The following is a 20,088-nucleotide window of genomic DNA, read 5'->3' as shown; positions in this document are numbered from 1 at the left end:
GCCCCAACCCTCTACCTCATTCTCTCTCCTGCCATCCCCAAATACACAGTTCTGATCAGAAGTTTTAGACTTGGGAGGGAGGCAAGAATCCTCAACTGAACTCTAGTGTTTCTGCACCTCAGTTCTATCATGGGCGGGCAGGTGATGGAGAGGCGACAGGGTGCCCGACTGGTGACTAAGTGGTACTGGCTCCCTGTGTGTATGCTTCGTGGCAGGAGACCTGAGAGAAAAAATAGGGAACATGGGAGAGAGCAGGCATCAAACCCACTCCACTCTGCTCACACCCGACATCATTCGTGAAGACTGGAATGGCTAGTAGTTAACAATCCTGCCGAGCTGAGAGTGGGCCTACTTCCTGCAGCTCCTTTGCCTTGGTGAGATGGCAGGATATCTCTCTGTAAAACCAGTTGTCCTGTGATGGCTGCCATGCCTGCTCTGAAAAATGGTCAGAATCAAATAATTTCTTCATTGCCTTAAAGCCTCATTAAATAATTTTTCCTAATAATTGAGTGGATTAAAAACTTTTTATTGACAAGAACCATTAGTCCCTACTTGCAGGGCACCCTGAGGGCTACTCTCAACATGTACAAGACACAAGTCAGGCTGCTGAATATTTGCAACAGTTCTACCGGCTGCTTAAGGGTCTAGCATCTTCACATAACAAGTGAAGTCCTGATTTTATCAGATAATCCAACTCTGATCTGCATTACAGAGGTCATGTGTGTGGGTGATGCTGAGTTTACATCCAAGGGGGAAGGCAGATGAGGGGCTATGATGTAATGCTGTAGGGCCAGCATAAAGCATCTGGGTGGAGAGTGTTCCCATATTCTCTCTGACAGAAACAAGAAAGAAGGGTCTATCACTCACTGTCCTCAGATTCAAACAGGAACTGAATGCCAGCAAAGTCTGCTTTTTAAGATGAGCTTTTATGCTTCCTAGTCTCAAATGAGAACTATAACAATGTTTTCCTTTGGGCTCAGCTGCCAGAACACGCTAGCTCAATTCAACACTTAATGGTAATAACTAACTTTATCCCAGGCTTCTGTTGATTTTGTACCATAATCAAAAACAGAGATGAAATATCAGAAACTGCTTTTAGTCTTTTATTCACTGTCTTATATGTGCTTTAATAATTTAGACCACCTCTAGTCATTTTAAAAGTAAACAAAGTATAAATTGCACATTTAAAAAACATGTCCATTCACTTACTTTTTGTCACTAGATGGTGTATAAATAAATTTGTAATCACTAGTTTGAGCAACATGCTTTGGCTGTCCCTTTCCCACTTCAAATTTCCACTCAAAAGTATGATTACAGGAAAGTTCCTATTACTAGCAAATGGTTTCGCTGACCCTGTGTAGACCCTGGCAGCTGTGGACCTAAGTCAGGTCTTGCAGAGCCAATTACAACACTTGAACAAAGCATCTGAAGAATCCCTAATTCCAGCAGAAATGTCTTCCTCCTCACCTTTTTTTTTTCTTTTTTTATTCAGTGAGAGGAGGGGAGGCAGAGACAGACTCTCACATGTGCCCTGACTAGGATCCACCTGGAAAGCCCATCTGGGGGTGATGCAATGCTCTGCCCATCTGGGGAGTTGCTACGTTGCTCAGCAACCGAGCTCTTCCCAGAGCCATCCTCAGCGCCTCGCTCCAATCGAGCCATGGAGAACTTCCTCCTCATATTTTTGGCTGCTTAAAAAGCCTAAATAAAGCCCAAAATAGTCAAGACCAACACATGATTTACTGGGGTCAGTACTGGTCCTGTAAATTTATTTTTCCCTATTGTTCTAAGCAATACCTTTATAGGAATATGATAAACTGAAAGATATAAAAAAATGTATGAGAAAATCTCTCTGGTTCTTTAGGCTAAGGTAAATAATGTTTTCAAAATTTTACAGAAATTATCAAATTATTTTGTCTTATTAATCTCTGTGCCAAAATAGTAATGATGCTGTTTAGCCTGACAGAAGGCAGAAAATAATTCCTATCTGTGAAAAAGATTTAATTCTATCCCAGGGCAGGAATTAATAATGAGTTTGGAAGAAGACCAATTTGTATTCTGTTCTAGTGGTTCTTGTCTAGATACCACTAGTTGCACTAAGGAGAACCAAAAAAGGCATACAGGACTAGGAAAAAAAGGCTGCACAACCAAAATTTCAGAGCAAACATAGAGTTCAGTTATTCAGGGTTTTCATACAATTATGTGAAATTAAATTTTGGATTTGTTTATCCAAATAGAAATAAAATATCCTGGATAGTCAAAGCAAACTTACTACAATTTAATGTCGGGAGAGAACAGCTTCTATCCTTGTACACATTTCTCTCCACTCCCTTTGAGAGCAACTCCTTCCTGCCCCAAATGCACCAGATGCTCCCACTACCCTTGCAGCTTGATGTGTTGGATCCCCACCCTCCCAACTTGTCCATATTCTCCCTGTTGTGAAGTCCTTCCCTATCTTGCTAATTCTCCATGACATCCTCACTCATGCTGTTTTGCTGTCTCTGTCCTGCACAACTCCAGCATTTAAAAAATTATTTTTCCATTGATTTCAGAGAGAGAGAGGAAGGGGGAGAGGGAAGGAGGAAGACACAGAGAGAAGCATCAACCTGTTGTTTCAATTAGCTGTTCCATTTAGTTGTGTACCCACTGACTGTTTCTTGAACATGCCCTGACTGGGAGTCGAATCTGTGCGTTCTAGTGCACTGGGTTCACACTCCACTGAGCAACTGGGCCAAGGCCATAGCAGCACTGTCTTAAACCAATGACCACTCACCCCTGGACTGCAGAGTACATGAGATGGCGCCACAGTGATTCTCAGCTGGGCCCCCAATGTTGCCCAGGGGCTGCTCTGCAAATCTTACACTTTTGTCTGTGGATTCCCGTTCTACAGAAATTTAGCTACTTGGAATTTGACTATTCTAAACTTTATTTTCTGTTTATACCTTAACATCTCTCCCTTTGGTCTCAGCAGATGTTATTTTAGTTCAAATAAATAGCTCCACTACCTTGCTGTGCTGTCTCCTCACCTCTACTGATTCATCTGCATCCACATAGCTATAGCCTAAGTATCTTTTATCATCTACTAAACTGGGTCTCACTCCACCCTATGTCCTTGGGCATTTGGTTTTACCAAAGATCTCATTTGCTTTTCTTTCTTTTTTCTTTTGGAGGACGTGGTACAGTGTAATTACAAGATGAAAGGTAGATAAATCAGGCCTGGGCCAGGCCCCCACATCTGCCTGATGTAACTTTCTTATACTGAAGACACAGGGTCACCACAATGCTGATCACAGAGGTGCATAAGGTATGCACAGTCGCATCTGCAGCATTAATAACGACTGCTCTCAGCTCGACTGGCTTTTTGTCCTTGGCCCATAGATATTTTCAAGTACCATGTTCCCATTTTTTTTTTCATTAAAAATGCTACAATATATGCATCCCTTTTTCTTTATAAAATTCAAAGAACAGTGAACTAGAAACTAAATGCTCTCCTCCCCCCTTCACTCACTTGCCCCCCCCAATATGTACATGTACAGTAAGAAGTGGCCACTGGAAACAGTCAGATGTGAGAGGTACTAAGACACATGAACTTGCTTTCAGTCCTAGTACTTCACAGAAACTATTCTTGCCAAGGTCAAATCATGTGCTTGCTGTCATCTCCTCTGTGGAGTCTGTTCTACCTTCACTTCTTCTGGCCTTGCCAGGATACGCTGCCCATGTGTGGTGAGGGGAATGAATTCCTTTAGCTTTTTTTTGGTCTGCAAAGTTCTTTATATGTTCTTTGATCCTAAATGATAGCTTTGCTGGGTAGAGTAATCCTGGTTGTAGGTCTTTGCCTTCATCACTCTGACTATTGTGTGCCACTCCCTTCTGGCCTGAAATATTTCTATTGAGAAATCAGCTCACAGTCCTTTGGGAGCTCCTTTGTAGGTAACTGCTTTTCTCTTGCTGCTTTTAAGATTGTCCTTAACCTATGGCATTTTAGTATTATGATGTGTCTTGGTGCGGGCTTTTTTGGGTTCATCTTGCTTGGAAATCTGTTCTTCCTGGGCTTGTATGTCTATTTCAACAGCTTAGGAAAGTTTTCTGTCATTACTTTTTCAAACATGTTTTCAATTTCTTGCTCTCTCTCTTTTCCTTCTGGCACCCCCATGATGTGAATATTGGTATGCTTGAAGTCCCAGAGGCTCCTTACACTACTTTCATTTTTTTGGATACTTTGCTTATTTTGCTGTTCTAATTGGGGTGTTTTTCCTTTCTTATATTCAAATTGCTGATTTGATTTTTAGCTTCTTCTTCTCTACTGTTGATCCCCCGTAAATTATTCATTTCAGTTAGTGCAGGGGTCGGGAACCTATGGCTCGTGAGCCAGATGTGGCTCTTTTGATGGCTGCATCTGGCTCACAGACAAATCTTTAATAAAAAAAATAATAACGTTAAAAATATAAAACATTCTCATGTATTACAATCCATTCATTTCCTACCACTCATGTTCATGGTTGCGGGTGGCTGGAGCCAATCACAGCTGTCCTCTGGGACACCACCAAATTTTTATTGGATGTGTAACATACATGGGTTGTTGTATGGCTCTCACGGAATTACATTTTAAAATATGTGGTGTTCATGGCTCTCACAGCCAAAAAGGTTCCCGACCACTGAGTTAGTGCATCCTTCATTTCTGACTGGTTCTTTATCATGGTTTCCATGTCCTTTTTTATGTTGAAGCTCTCATTAAGTTACTTAAGCATCTTTATAACCATAGTTTTGAACTCTGCATTTGTTTGCTTGTCTCCATTTCATTTAGTTATTTTTCTTATTCTCTCACTAGGGAACAAATTTCTTGGTCTCTTCATTTTGGCTGCTTCCTTGTGTTTGTTTCCTTTTATTTTTTAAATTATTATTTATTTTTAAATGAGAAGAGGGGAGATAGTGAGACAGACTCTCACATGCACCCCAACTGGGATCCACCTGCAACCCCTGTCTGGGGATGATGCTTGAATGAACCAAACTATTTTTAGTGCCTGAGGCTGACTAGCTCAGACCAACCGAGCTATCCTCGGCACATGGGGCCAATCCTCAAACCAACTGAGCCACTGGCTATGGGAGGGGAAAGGAGAGAAAGAGGAAAGAAGCAGATGGTCACTTCTGTGCTTTGACTGGGAACTGAACCTGAGTTGTCCATACACTGGGCTGATGCTATATCCACAGGGTCAGTGTTTGTTTCTATATATTAGGTAGAACTACTTACTATATCTCCTAGGATTGGTAGAGTGGCCCAATATATTAGGTACTCTGTAGGGTACAGTGGCATAGCCTCTCTGTTCTCCTAAGCTGGGAACTCCAGTTGTGCCCCCATGTGGGCTGTGTACACCCTCCTGTTGTACTTGAGCCTTGATCGCTGTTGGCACCTCAATGGGAGTAATTTACCCCCAGGTTGATCGACTTCAAGGACTGGCTGGGACCATGGTGAAGGATCAGCTATGCAGAGACCCACCCCATGGAGCAGGAGTTACTTCAGTAGGGCTCTGGTACCTGGTGAGTCACCTCTTTAGTGTGTCATTTGTGGAGGTGCTTCAGTGTGGGCGTGCTGGCTCAGGGGCCTCTTGGGAGGTGCAGGCCAAGATCAGCTGCTGCCTTGTGTTCTACCCGTGGTGGCCTGGCATGAACTACAAAGCAATCTGAAGATGGCTGCTACTTGTGCTGGGCTTGGAAGTGCTCAGGAGAAGCCAAGCCACGGACCAGGTTGGCTGCAGTAATTCTGGCCTGGGGCCACTTAGTGAGAGGTATGGGGCATGCTGAGGCCTGATCTCCTCCGTTTGAGAGATTTTAGGAAAGTCTCAAACATGAGCCAAGACAGGCCATTAATATGGAAAAGCCACTGGAAACAGTTTGGGTGAGGTAGGGTCTCACACAATCACCAGGGTAGGGCAAACAGCCTTAGCCAGGTTGATGGAGTCTCAGACATGGTACCTGCCGGCTGGCTTTGAGAGAGAACAGCTCAGAAAATGAACAATAAACTCTGTCAGCACTTCTCTGGGAAAAAGGTGCCCCCCTCCAGCTCAGGCACTGATGATAGAAACTTCAGTTCCTCCCCCTATGTACCTGATGCCTTCCAAACTGCTGCCCTAGTGCTGGAGCTCAGAGGGAGTGAGTCCAAGTTCATGCATGGGCCCTTAAAGAGGAACTGTTTGGGACTCCCAGAAGCCTTCCAACTCCCTCAACCACAATCCCACTGGCTTTTATGAGGATTTATCTTCCTGGCATTGGAACCCTAGGTTGGGGGGCCTGTGGCGGGGCTAGGACCGCTTGCTCCTCAGAGGCTATCTCTGTAGCCCAGACATCCTTCCCAATTTTTATCAGCCACATGTGGTGTGTGGGACTAGCCAATTCCACATCTTTGCCCTTCCTACTAGTCTCAATGTGGCTTCTTTATATCCTTAATTATAAGAGCTCCGTTCAGCCAGATTTCAGGCAGTTCTAAATGATGCTTGTTCTGTAGTTTAGTTGTAATTTTGATGTCCCAAATGAATGTACCTCTAAGAGGACTCCATATGCCGTGTTTCCCCATGTATAAGATGCACCTTAATTTTGGGGCCGAAATTAAAAATAAGTATTAAAGTTATTGAACTCAAGTTTTATCCATCATAAAATTCATACACCCCATCATCACTGTCAAAACTCCCATCCATTGTGTCTGATGACAAATCACTGCCTTCATATATTGCCTCATCCTTAGTTCCATCTAAAGCATTTGAAATGCCACACTTCTTAAATGACTTGGCAATGATCTCAATCTTGATATTATCCCAGGATCTTTTCACCCAGGTACAAACTTCAATAGTTGGTTTCTTCATTCTCCCTGCTGGTGTCAGATTGTCCCCAGAAGACTTCATCCACTGGTTCCATTCATCTCTCATGGCAGCTTAGAAGGGTTTGTTAATGCTGACATCAAGTGGTGGAAGCTGGGATGTCAAGCCTCCAGGTAGGACGGCAAGTTCTGTTTCTTGCTCAGCAGCAATCGTCTTTGTGTTTTTGATATGTGTGAACTGAACTGATCAAGCAATAGGGCAGGTTTGCTTAAGGGCCCACCTGGTCTCCTCCAAACTTTCTCAAACCAGATCTTCATCCCATCCTGATCCATCCAACTCTTGTCCTGAACATGGACAGTCACTCTTCAAGGAATTTCTTCTTTTGGCATTATTTTGTGTTTGAAAATCAGCATAGGAGGCAGCTGGGTTCCGTGGGCACAACAAGCTAGAACAACTGTATCATGGCTCTTTTCATGTCCACTTGTCTTCACAGTTACAGTTTTCACCCCCTTCTTTTCAACAGTTCTGTTACTTGGGACATCAGAGTGAAGGAGGACTTCATTCATATTTGCAATCTGTCCCAACTCAAACTGATGTGTCTTCCGACCTTGAATGACAGAATGATGAAATTCAAGGACCTTCTGCTCATAGCTTCCAGGCATCTTTTGGGCAAGTCTGGTGCGTGTACGCATGCTTAGTCCATTCTGTTTCATGAACCTGAAGCACCAATTGTGTCCTTTGAAATCAGTAACTTCTTTTTCATCAGCAATTCTTCTTGCCTCATGCTGAACCATCTTTGTGGACACAGGAATTCCAATTGCCCTTTGCTCTTCAAACCATATCTTCAATTCCCTCTCTAAATCAGGCCATTTTGCTGACTTGCCTCTCATGGCCTTCTTCTGCCGTGGCGTTTTCAGTAGGGTTTCTTCTTCCCGTAGCCAGTTTTTTTTTTTTTTTTTCCTGAAGCTGGAAACGGGGGGGAGACAGTCAGACAGACTCCCGCATGCACCCGACCGGGATCCACCCGGCACGCCCACCAGGGGCGATGCTCTGCCCCTCCGGGGCGTCGCTCTGCCGCGACCAGAGCCACTGTAGCGCCTGGGGCAGAGGCCAAGGAGCCATCCCCAGCGCCCGGGCCATCTTTGCTCCAATGGAGCCTTGGCTGTGGGAGGGGAAGAGAGAGACAGAGAGGAAGGAGGGGGTGGGGGTGGAGAAGCAAATGGGCGCTTCTCCTATGTGCCCTGGCCGGGAATCGAACCCGGGTCCCCCGCACGCCAGGCCGACGCTCTACCGCTGAGCCAACCAGCCAGGGCCCCGTAGCCAGTTTTGAATTAATTTCCCAGTTGGGGGAACTTATGTTCAGCAGCATGCTTTCCACTCACTTTGGCAAACTGTATCACTTTTAAATTGAATTCAGCAACGTATGAAAATCTTTTCAAAGCCATTTCTGGGCAGAACGTGGCAAAAACGTAACCTACTGTAATATACCGGTAACAAGTGCAAAACAATGAGCGCAAAGACAACAAGTGCGAAAAAGTGGGAAATGCAAGTAAAAAAAATCTACAACCACTGTATAAGATGCACCCAGTTTTTAGACCCCAAATTTCTGAAAAAGGGTGCATCTTATACATGGGGGAATAGGATAACCATTCTTTTACATCACTGTGATAAGAAATTCTCTACAAAAAATCTCCTGGACCCTACAGATGTCAGGTTTCTTCTGTGTCTTAGGGCTGCCGAGTTCTCTGTTCCTTGTGTAAACCTAAGGCAAACCTCCTTGGTACATCAGTGAGGGAGGTACTTAAACAGGCTTGGAGTAACATGCACTGAAACAGCTGTTACAGGACACAAAGGAAGATGCTAAAAAGTTCAGGATGTAAAGGATTAAATGGAAATACAGGTAGGCCATTTACTGCTTTTTTTTTTTTTTCTGTATTTTTCTGAAGCCGGAAACGGGGAGAGACAGTCAGACAGACTCCCGCATGCGCCCTACTGGGATCCACCCGGCACGCCCACCAGGGGGCGATGCTCTGCCCCTCCGGGGCGTCGCTCTGTTGTGACCAGAGCCACTCTAGCGCCTGGGGCAGAGGTCGAGGAGCCATCCCCAGCACCCGGGCTATCTTTGCTCTAGTGGAGCCTCGACTGCGGGAGGGGAAGAGAGAGACAGAGAGGAAGGAGAGGGGGAGGGGTGGAGAAGAAGATGGGCGCTTTTCCTGTGTGCCCTGGCCGGGAATCGAACCCGGGACTTCTGCACGCCAGGCCGACGCTCTACCACTGAGCCAGGCGGCCAGGGCTTTACTGCTTTTTATATTTGCTTTAGAAGTTATCTTTTAGTCTATCTATCTATGTATACATGTGTGTTGTGCAACTTCTAAGATGGCTTCCAGAGACCCCACCTCCTGGTACTTGTGTTCTTATGAGATTCTCTTCTGTACTGTGGCCTGGACCACACTGCTAATGACCCGAGTGCTGCAGAAGTGATAAGATGTCATTTCTAAGAGTAGGTCACAAGAGACCAACTTCTATCCTGCCAGCTTTTTATCCCACTTGCCTTCTTGCTTCTTGCTCTGGGGAAGCCATCTGCTTTGAGCTGCTCTGTGGAGAGGATTCATGACAGGCTGCTGGCCACATCCAGGAAGGAATGGTGACCTTCAGTCCAACAGGCTGGGAAGAAATGAATCCTGCCATCAACCACCTGAGTGAGCTCAGAAGCAGATACCCCTTCAGCTGACTTTGACAATGACATCAGCCCTGGCCAACACCTTGACTACAGTCCTATGAGAGCCGGAGAACACAGCTTAGCTGCACCCCAATGCCTGACCCATGGAAACTGTGAGAGTCATTTTTACCAAGAAAAAGATAAGAGTATGTAGAACTCCAAAGCAGGGGTCAGCAAACTTCTTCTGTAAAGGGCTAGATAGTCATTACCTTCAGGTTTGTGGCCCCTATGGACTCCATTGTGGCACAAAAGCGACCACAGACAATATGTAAGCAAATAGGTGTGGCTGTGTAACTTTATTTATAGCCCTGGCCGGTTAGCTCAGCCGGGTAGAGCACTGTCTCAAAATGCTAAGGTTTTGGGTTCAATCCCTAGTCAGGGCACACATGGGAAGTGACCAATGAATGTAAAACTAAGTGCAACAACAAATGAGTGCTTCTCTCTCCCTTCTTTGGTTTCTCTAAAATTAATCAACAAATTAAAAAAGAAAAATAAACCTGACTTACAAATGAGTGGTGATTGGGCTCATGAGCTATATATGCTGCCAACCCCTGCTCTGAAGTACAGGCTGTACAGAAATACTATTTTTGAGTTAAAATGGTCTGCATTTTATTACTGTGTTAAAAATTATTTTAACAATTAAAAAACAAAGTGCAAACTATCGCGATAACACAAGTCACAGGCACCTAAAAGGAAAACTGAAGATGTCTAATAAATTTCTGACTTTGGTCAGTAATCTAAGAAACATAGTACCTTTTATGAGAAACAGCCACGTCTATTTGTATTTTGACATGGAAAAGCTGACATTCAATATGACTCAAAAGAGCCCCGACTGAATCAATTGTGTTATCACAACTCCGACCACAACAGCTCTTGGGACATGCGCTGGCTTTCCCTTCATGTGTGTGCTGCTCCCACAGTGAGAACAGATGCTTACCTTTGCTTTTTGACAGTGGTGATGGGGGCAGCTCTGTAAACACGTCTAGGGCTGGGGAGTCATGGTGGTCGAAGTCTTTGTCCATGGCTTCTATGAGACTGGTGATATCCGAGTCTTCTGAGCTGTGCCTTGTGCTGCTAGCACGTTCTGGGTGGGAAGGGTGTGTGAGGGGGGCGGGTGAGAGCCTTCCCAGCTGTGGCTCCTGATGCTGAGGCACTGGTGGTGGTGGTGGGGGACAGTGCTGCTCAAGCGTGCTGTGGACATGGTGCTGGCTGCTGTGCTGGCTCTGTTTGGTCCCTCTGGACTTTCTGCTTGCTGCATGACCCTGTGCCACTGGATTTGAGTCAAGGACGAGGGGACCTGCTTTGTTCACAGACTGTGCAGAAGTCCTGCTAGAGGTGCTGGAGCTGTTTTTGGCTCTGACGCTGTCCACGTCAGCTGAGTGTCTATTGCTGTGACTGCTGTGTGGATGGACTGATGGGCCACACTGCTTATGACTCCCTGTGCCAGGTCGTGATGATGTGCCACCTGGGCTGCAGAACCCCCGACTGTGGCTGGGGTCACAGCTGAGTGTGTTCAAGCTAAAAAAGGATGAACTGCAATCAGTAAGTAGCAACGTACAAAATCTTAAGATAAATAAAAAATTCATCAGTAGAGCCCTCACAAATATAAATACTCTAAGGAAAACAAGAACTAGGGATACTTTTCGCAACTCTATATGGTCTGTTCTACATGAAAATTTAGGAATTGAGTCAGGGTCTAAGAATATTTTAACCTTCACCAATATAATGAAAACATGATTATTTGCTATGAGTTTTTGGTAACTGAAAGCTACATGCAGTGTATTTACTAAGTAATCAGAATTAAGATTTTTCCTCCTGAATAAAGATGAAAGAGAAACTTATTTTTCTTTTAATTACATCAGCCAAACCTATATATACCAGAGAATTTCTCTCGAGTCTCTGAACATACTTTCCTTCAGATGAAATGCCAATGATTCTCCTGAGATCAAAAGGTCTTCCCACATCAAAGGGCGGGTTGGAGGCCTCAAAAGACAGCCGCCTTCGAAAAGGTTCCCAAATTCCTTGAGCTTCTAAATAGGCTGTTCCGATGACCAAGAGAAATAGGGCACTGCAGGGACAGAGGCAGAGAACTGGGTTTCATGTGTGAGTGCAAGAGTAACCAAATTTGATATCAAAGACAGAGCTTCTAGGCAAAATATAATATGGTATGAAAAACAAAGATGCCTCTGAAAGTTTTTAATGGACAAAGCAAACAACAAAGCACAATGAATAAAAGCTTGCACATTGATTTTTTATAGACTGCCGATTTACATGGAAGCTCATGTGGGGGAAATTATTTGTATCAGAAAAGTCACTAAAGAATACTTTTCTTTTTACTTAGAAGCAGCTTTTATCTGGTTAGTTTTAATTCTAGGTCAACTTTTTTTCCTTAAAGGATGCGTGGGGAAACTATGTAAATTAATTTAGAGTTGAGTATATCTGATTCCCAAAACACATAAACAAATATACTGAAAATAAGATAAGAATGCTGAGGATTTAAAAACTCTAATTGGTTCCCTGGTGCTTAGATTAGATTCCTGAAGACTATGCTGTTGGGTAAATCACATATGCCCAAATCATTAACTCTGGTAAATTATGAGTGTTATTGTCCTTTAAGAAGTTAACATGTACTTAATTTGCATAGCAAATTTCAAAGGTAGACAGACTTTTATTATATATGATACCAAAGAAGGCTCAGTTCTAATTTCCCCCACTAGATGTGGAGCAGATTCATAAGCCTAACACAGAGAGGATCCTCAGCACTCAGTATGCAACTGGCACACAGTGGGCGCTCCATGAACAATGGCAAGTGATGCTCGAAAGCAGACAAGTACCTCATTATTCCTGAGATGATGATGTACAGAGCCAGCTCCCAGTTGGGTCTGGGCAGGGCTTCTGCACAGGTTGCTAACATATGGTATGGAAGGGATGCATTCAATACAAACACAAACTCAGAGCCACTGGTTGTTTTAAACTTTAGCTCCCGAATCACCCTGGAAGCTGTGAAATCAGGAGTAAACCTAAAACAGAATGATAGCAGTAAGACTAGGTTCTAAAAATATACTGCAAGCAGTTTAAGCATAATACCAGTCCCATATGTCTTTGAAACATAACAAAGAATTTTACTTTGATACTTTTATTCAACTTCCTCATATTAAGATGGAGAAGGTCATTTCCCCTGAGGTTAATAACAGAACTATATTCTGTGGATAACTGAGAAATACCATAAAAAACAACAATCTGCTCCCATAATTATTAATTCAGAAATGGTCTCTGAGCTTCCTTCCTTTCTCTAAATCCACACTGTACTTCCAGGATAGTTCCAATAACGCCTTTATTAGAAAAAAATGCCCACGTCCCGGTGTTTCCTGCAGTACTGCTTTCTTCCCAATTATTTATTTTTTGTAAGTTCTCCAACCAGATAATGTACACTTGAGGAAAAGTGTACTATCTTCACTGTCCCTTTAGGTGCCAAGCACTGTGCCTTACCTGAATAAATATAGTTACTTTTCAAATCAATGCCTACTCAAGATCCTGACACTTTCATTCAAATTAAGGAGACAGGTTACATGACATTACATAAACTTCACAACATAAAGTTATCAGTTAGTTGTAAAAATATGCCGCAACTGTTACTGATACAGGAATTAAGATTGTCTTAATGAGAATAGGACAAATCTTCTATGGATTTGAAGAAACGGCAAGTGTTACTAAGTGTCTGCTCTGTTGCTGACACTTAACTGCTGGCCAGCTGATGGACCAAGACGTGCCCACAGACTCACAGCTAAAAATCACTCTATCTAGTCTACTAACACCTTCTGCTTTAACACAACCCGAAAATAATTTTGAAACTGGTTTCTAAGATTACCTGAACCACTCTGGAAACAGAACTTTAAATTTTGAAAACCAGGATATAAAAAAATAACCAAGGATTAAGTGGAGAAAAATAAATATATTTTTGGATAAATACCTTTTTTGTAAATATGAAAACATATTTGCAGAATCTGAATAACTCTAGTATAAAGAGTTAATGAGAAACTTGTGATTCATTATACCTTATCAGAAAATACTTACAATATGGTTATGTCTTTAGAGGCATTGGCGCTTAGTGCAAAGTCTTGACAATTAACAACTTTAAAGCCATATCCTTCGCATGAGGACCCACTGACTTCAATGGTTTCTATGTGAATCTGAAGTTGTCCTGTATTCTCTACTTTAAATGTTCTTTTTAATGTGAAATTTGGTTCTCTCAGCTTCAAACCTAAAAGGAAAAATGCAGAGTGAGTGTAACTCTTGCAACCCCATGCTCCAGGTCCAAATAAGGAACATGTTCCCCATGAATATGTCCAGATTATAAAGCACCTCCTGGGGCCAGAGTTCAGCTTTACACACATGTCAGCAGGAAGTGCTCCGCTTTGTATGTCCTTTTAGGTGCCAAAAGTTTGATTGTATTTTATCTTCTAGACTCAGAGTAAGTCATCTAAGGCATGAAATGAACAGATATTTTAAATATTTAAGATCCAAATCAAACAACCCCGAAAACAAGTCAGGGTGTCTCCTTAAAAATCTGAGTAAAAGTATTCATAACTAATATACACAGATACACAGACAGAAATGCTGTTCTTGTTTTTAGAATTATTTACTGTTGAGAGCAAATCCTGATATTTGTACCCATGAACCTATTCGCAATACTCACTATCTGTACAGTCTTTTAATAATGCTTCTGTGATTTTAAAGCGTAAGGAACTCCCTGGACCTGGAAGCTTGCCTGCCACCCTTAAGTTCTCCGTTGTGCCTTGTCCTTGGACCATCACAGCATCCATCACGGTCAGGTTATTTCTATGCAAGAACAAGAATTATAGATTTTTTTCATTGCTTCTTGAACATCAAGTGAAGAATTATAGATTTTTCTCCTAGTATACCTGCACAATATTTTGATCTATAATTTTTACTATTTTATAAACACAATGTAGAAATTAATGCAGTAAATTTAAGAGCGAGACATTTACACTTTAAGAATTTAAAAACATTTACATAAAGAAAAGCAAGAGTTTTTCATTTTAAAGAGTCATACATGGTACAGAAAGACACTATTTGGTTTTTTTTAAAGCTATAAACATAATCACAAAGTAACATTTCATTAGATGAAATGTGTGCATGTGTGCATGTGTGTGTGTGCATGTCTTAGACAAAGCTAAAAACCATTTCCATAAATTAAATATGCAAACTCATACTGAAACAAATCAAGTAAGAACTTCTACAGAAGTGCTAAATATTACCCCACACTTAAATCACAGACGATACCTGATTATGATTAGTGAAGAAACAGTTCTGTTGTGAATTGGAGTAAACTTTACTTTGACAGACCTCTTTTCTCCAGGTTTTAAAATGAGGTTTAAGATTAAATGTCGAGAGAGGCCCTCTGTGAATCCTGTTGAACTCTGCAGTGGATGAGCCTTGGATCATTGGGTAACAAATAGCAGTCATTAATATAGTCTGTGGAAAATTGTTTTTTTTCCTTTACCCCATTGACAGCCCAGTATTACTAAGCTTCTTGAATTATGTATACAGTTTTATCTCTTGTGATTTAAACACTGGCTAGCTGATAAGCTGAGCTGGGTAGCTGGTGCATTTAGTCCCCAAATGGGCTTTGTTCCCCAGGACACTGAAGGGGACAAGTGCTCAAAGCCTTCATGTTTGTATCAGGCATGTTTTTATATACAGACTTGTTAATTTTAAAACATAACACATATACAGAAAAGGAAACGAACTAAATAGCTCAATGCTTTCAGACAAAGCCAGCAGCTGTGTAGCCACCACCCAGCACCCAGAGTCCCACTGATGCCCCTTCCCTGCTGTCCTGCTCCTCCCTCTGAAGGGTCTCAGCTCAAGGCTCTTCAGGTTGCATCATAGTTTTGATTCGTAACAATATTTCCAATTCATATTAATCTTTGAATATTTTGTAAGCTAAGCACATAATTACTGTCATAAACACTTGATAATTTAAAGTGTAAAGAATAGTTAATAATTAAAATATTAATTTCTTGATAGCCAGCCAGTTACAGATTATTAAAAACAAACAAACCGTAGTTCATATTTAAGGATATGCTGCTTTGACTTTTAAGCAACATTAAGTTTAAACTTTTTGCGGGAAGGGTTGGCAATACTTAGCTAACTGTCCATGTTCTTCATGGCTCTGCTAACGTGTGAAAGGAGAGTGAGTTTTGTATTTTTCTACTTGACTTGGCAGTTAGGTTGAATCCATACAGATCTATCTACTTGATTTAGCATGATTCTACAAACATAACTATTTTTTAAATGTTTGTTTATTTATTTATTTATAGAGAGGAAGGGAGAGAATAAGAGAGAGGCAGGAACAGGAACATCGATTTTTCCTTTATGTGCCCTGCCCTGGGATCAAACCAGCAACCTTTGCACTGTCAGATGATGCTCTTACCAACAAAACTATCTGGCCAAGGCCTTACAAATATAACTTACAGTCAACTGACATAATGCAGCACACTACTTTTTAACTCCTGCTTCTGAGGTAAATTTTTACTCCTGTATCTCACATCCTTCTCCATTAATATCTACAACAACAACAAAATATTCTGACTGCTCTAAATGGTGGGTAAGTAGGTTCCCTTTTGATAACCTATTCTGGGTAACTGATGAATACATCACATACTATACATATACAGGGGGTCCTTGGGTTATGACAGTATTAACATATGATGATTCGAGTTTACAATGCTCACTCCCATAAAAACAAAAAAATTGAGACGTGAGTCATTTTTTCTGTTACTACGGTACAGTGTACAGTCTATGTCCTTTTCTTTTTTCTGTGGCTTAGTTGTGTTTTTATGTTTTAGATCAGTGGTCCCCAAATCCCGGGCCGTGGACCGGTACTGGTCTGTGGGCCATTTGGTACCAGTCCGCAGAGAAAGAATAAATAACTTACATTATTTCTGTTTTAGTTATATTTAAGTCTGAACGATTTTGTATTTTTTTTTTTTTTGGTATTTTTCTGAAGCTGGAAACGGGGAGAGACAGTCAGACAGACTCCCACATGCGCCTGACCAGGATCCACCCCGCACGCCCACCAGGGGGTGATGCTCTGCCCCCCTGGGGCGTCGCTCTGCTTTGACCAGAGCCACTCTAGCGCCTGGGGCAGAGGCCAAGGAGCCATCCCCAGCGCCCGGGCCATCCTTGCTCCAATGGAGCCCTGGCTGCGGGAGGGGAAGAGAGAGACAGAGAGGAAGGAGCGGGGGGGGGGGGGGGGGGGGGGTGGAGAAGCAAATGGGCGCTTGTCCTACGTGCCCTGGCCGGGAATCGAACCTGGGTCCCCCGCACGCCAGGTCGACGCTCTACCGCTGAGCCAACCGGCCAGGGCCTGATTTTGTATTTTTAAAAAATGACCAGATTCCCTCTGTTACATCCGTCTAAGATTCACTCCTGACGCTTGTCTCGGTCACGTGATACGTTGCTGCTAAATTAAACCCATAAACTGGCAAAATGAGTGAAAAACAAAATTTCATCGAAAGTTTTTTTGCGAAGTGGAAAAGGGCCAGTGAGGAGACAGAAGAAGAACCTGTGACCTCGAAGTAAAAGAAGGCTTTATTTAACAGACAGTACCAGGAGTCCTACTTGAAGTATGGATTTATCGCAACTGGTGATTCTCACGCACCAAGGCCGCTCTGCATAATATGTGGCGACCGGCTAAGTAATGAGGCAATGAAGCCTTCAAAAATGCTTTGCCACTAGGAGACCAAGCACCCTACTTAAAAGACAAGCCTTTTGAGTATTTTGAAATAAAAAAGCATGAACAAGAAGGACAGAAACAATTACTGGTGGACACTACATCAATAAATGCGAGTGCACTGAGAGCATCATACTTGGTGGCTAATCATATTGCTAAGGCTAAGAAGCCACTCACCATTGGTGAAGAATTGATCCTTCCAGCCACTAAAGACATTTGTCGTGAACTTCTAGGAGAGGCTATGGTTAAAAAGATAGCACAGATGCCTCTTTTGGCTACCACCGTCACACAGCACATTGAGGAAATAGCAGAGGACATTGAATCACAATTGCTAGAAAGGATTAATAAATCACCGTGGTACGCTCTCCAGGATGACGAATCTACAGATATTGACAACAAGGCAATGCTACGTGTTTACGTGCATTATCTTTATCAAGAGGATGTGCATGAGGATATGTTATGTGCACTATCATTGCCAACCAAAACCACAGCCGCAGAACTATTTAAATCGCTGGATGACTATATATCAGGAAAACTGAAATGGTCTTTTTGTGTCAGCAAATGCACAGATGGAGCTGCTGCCATGACTGGAAGGATGTCTGGTTTAACTACTTGGATTAAGGAGGTTGCACCTGAATGCGAGTCTATGCATTGTGTCATTCACAGGGAAATGCTGGCTAGTCGAAATATACCACCGGAACTTAAGAGTATATTGAATGATGTCGTTAAAGTTATTAACCACATCAAAGCACACGCCTTTCACTCGCTACTCGTTCGAGCAGCTTTGTGAGGAAATGAACGCGGAGCACAGACACCTTCTCTTATATACAGAAATAAGATGGTTATCCCGAGGGAAGTCCTGGCCAGAGTGCTTGAATTACAAGAGCCACTGCAGAGATTTCTCTCAGAAAAAAAGTCATCGCTAGCAGCACATTTCAGTGACGAGGAATGGGTTGCAAAACTCGCTTACTTGTGCGACATATTTAACCTCCTCAATGAACTCAATCGGTCATTTAGGGGAAAATGACAACTGTCTTCAAGTTGGCAGATAAAGTAGCTGCCATTTAAAGCCAAACTGGATTTGTGGGGATGACGCGTGAACAGGGGTATATTTGACATGTTTCAAACATTCGCGGGAATTTTGGAAAAGACTGAGCCCAAGCCTTCATTGTCCCAGCTGGTGCACGATCACCTGTAATTTGCTTTTAAAAGAGTTTGAAAGCTACTTCCCAACCACAAAAGACCCACAAATTGCCAAGGAATGGATGTGCGATCCATTTGTCAACAAACCAGGTGAACCTATCGTGTCTATGCAAGAAGAGGATCAACTACTGGAGATCGCAAATGACTGCGGCCTTAAAAATATGTTCGAGACTACAACTCTGCCGGTGTTCTGGATTAAAGTCATGGCAGAATACCCCGAGATCGCCTCAAAAGCACTAAAAACCCTGTTGCCATTTCCGACATCCTATTTGTGTGAAGCGAGATTTTCTGCAGTGACAGCAACCAAAATAAAATTACGGAATAGACTGGACATAAGGAACACACTTCAGGTGTCATTGTCTCCTATTACCCCTAGATGGGACCGTCTCGTTGCAGAGAAACAGGGCTCCCACTGATTTAGCGTTATGATTGTTGAGAGATAGGCTACTATCTCTCATTCTATATAAACATCATAATAAATAACCCTTAACTTACAATATTCATATAACAGTGATGAGTTGTAGTTTTCATGCACTTTATTTTTTAAAGGAGGAAATTTATTAAATATGCAGGCCACATATGGCTAACACAGGGCTACATACCCAAATTGTGCAGCTGTTTTCATGCACTTTATATTTGCTTTTGTGTTGTATCTTATTTTTAAAGCATGTTTAAACGTTACCATAGTGACTGGAAAGTGTTTGGAGGCAGAGAGGATGTTACTCATGTTATGTTGTTGGTGCGATGTTAAGAGGATGCTTCTAATAAAGTTGCATACGAGTACACAGTGGATTCATGTTTATTTTTATTGTCATAGGTTCATGATTGGTAGTGAGCCTGAAACTATCATATTACATATTGATGTCAGACATGAAACATTGTCAGAACAAATTTAAATACAACCTGAATAATGAGGACATGCTCGTTCCTCCTTTTACTTAGCCCAATAAATATCGTAAGTTCGACAATTATCTGTAAAAATACCACAGTTTTTATGCCGGTCACATAATTTTATTTTGTGCATTTATCTGTCCCACCGTAAAGGCCGGTCAGTGAAAGTATTTTCTGACATTAAACCGGTCTGTGGCCCAAAAAAGGTTGGGGACCACTGTTTTAGATTATGATTTTACAACTGTCAGGATAGGTAAGTGACTTAGGCTAGGGTGTGTTTTGACTTACACCAAGATTCGGTTTACGTCACTGTCGTAGGAACCTAGTCCCAACAAACATTAGCTAATATAATCTCTGATAACTTGGGAAACACTTTAGGAGGTTGTGATGCCTCAGAGATAGCATTAAGGATCTCAAAATTTTGTCTCTGTAATTTTGTAGTGGTAATTTTCACAGTGACCCCTTGACCCCTGGGGATCTCAGAGATCTTTTCAGGGTACCCATGGTGTCAGAACTATTTCCCCAATACTGGCAGAATGTTATCTGATATTTTCAGTGTTACATTTGTACTGATGGCCAGCAAAAGCAATGGTGGGTATGCCTGCTGACCCTTTAGCAAGAAGCAAAGCAGTGGTATCAAACTTCCTGAGAAGTCACTGTTTTCTTCGCTGTGTGCACTTTAAGAGAAACAAGTTCTGGATTAAGCA

The 20,088-nt window shown here is 42.4% G+C and overlaps 1 protein-coding gene across 2 annotated transcripts in view; it reads right to left on the bottom strand.

Moving 5' to 3' along the window:
• TMEM131 (transmembrane protein 131) overlaps nt 1–20,088 on the bottom strand; it is a 248,473-nt gene that overhangs the window by 36,313 nt on the left and 192,072 nt on the right. For both annotated transcript variants that reach the window (XM_066377627.1, XM_066377628.1), the window contains 6 exons: nt 14,833–14,984; nt 14,225–14,367; nt 13,603–13,789; nt 12,363–12,548; nt 11,438–11,596; nt 10,466–11,046 (listed from right to left, as the gene is read on the bottom strand). In XM_066377627.1, the coding sequence (XP_066233724.1) occupies nt 10,466–11,046; nt 11,438–11,596; nt 12,363–12,548; nt 13,603–13,789; nt 14,225–14,367; nt 14,833–14,984 (1,408 nt within the window). The remainder of the gene's footprint in view (nt 1–10,465; nt 11,047–11,437; nt 11,597–12,362; nt 12,549–13,602; nt 13,790–14,224; nt 14,368–14,832; nt 14,985–20,088) is intronic.

This window comes from Saccopteryx leptura, chromosome 3 (genome assembly GCF_036850995.1).
Source record: "Saccopteryx leptura isolate mSacLep1 chromosome 3, mSacLep1_pri_phased_curated, whole genome shotgun sequence".
Taxonomy (NCBI): domain Eukaryota; kingdom Metazoa; phylum Chordata; class Mammalia; order Chiroptera; family Emballonuridae; genus Saccopteryx; species Saccopteryx leptura.
The sequence above is the reverse complement of the archived record's forward strand: the minus strand, read 5'-3'. Positions and strand labels throughout refer to the sequence as shown.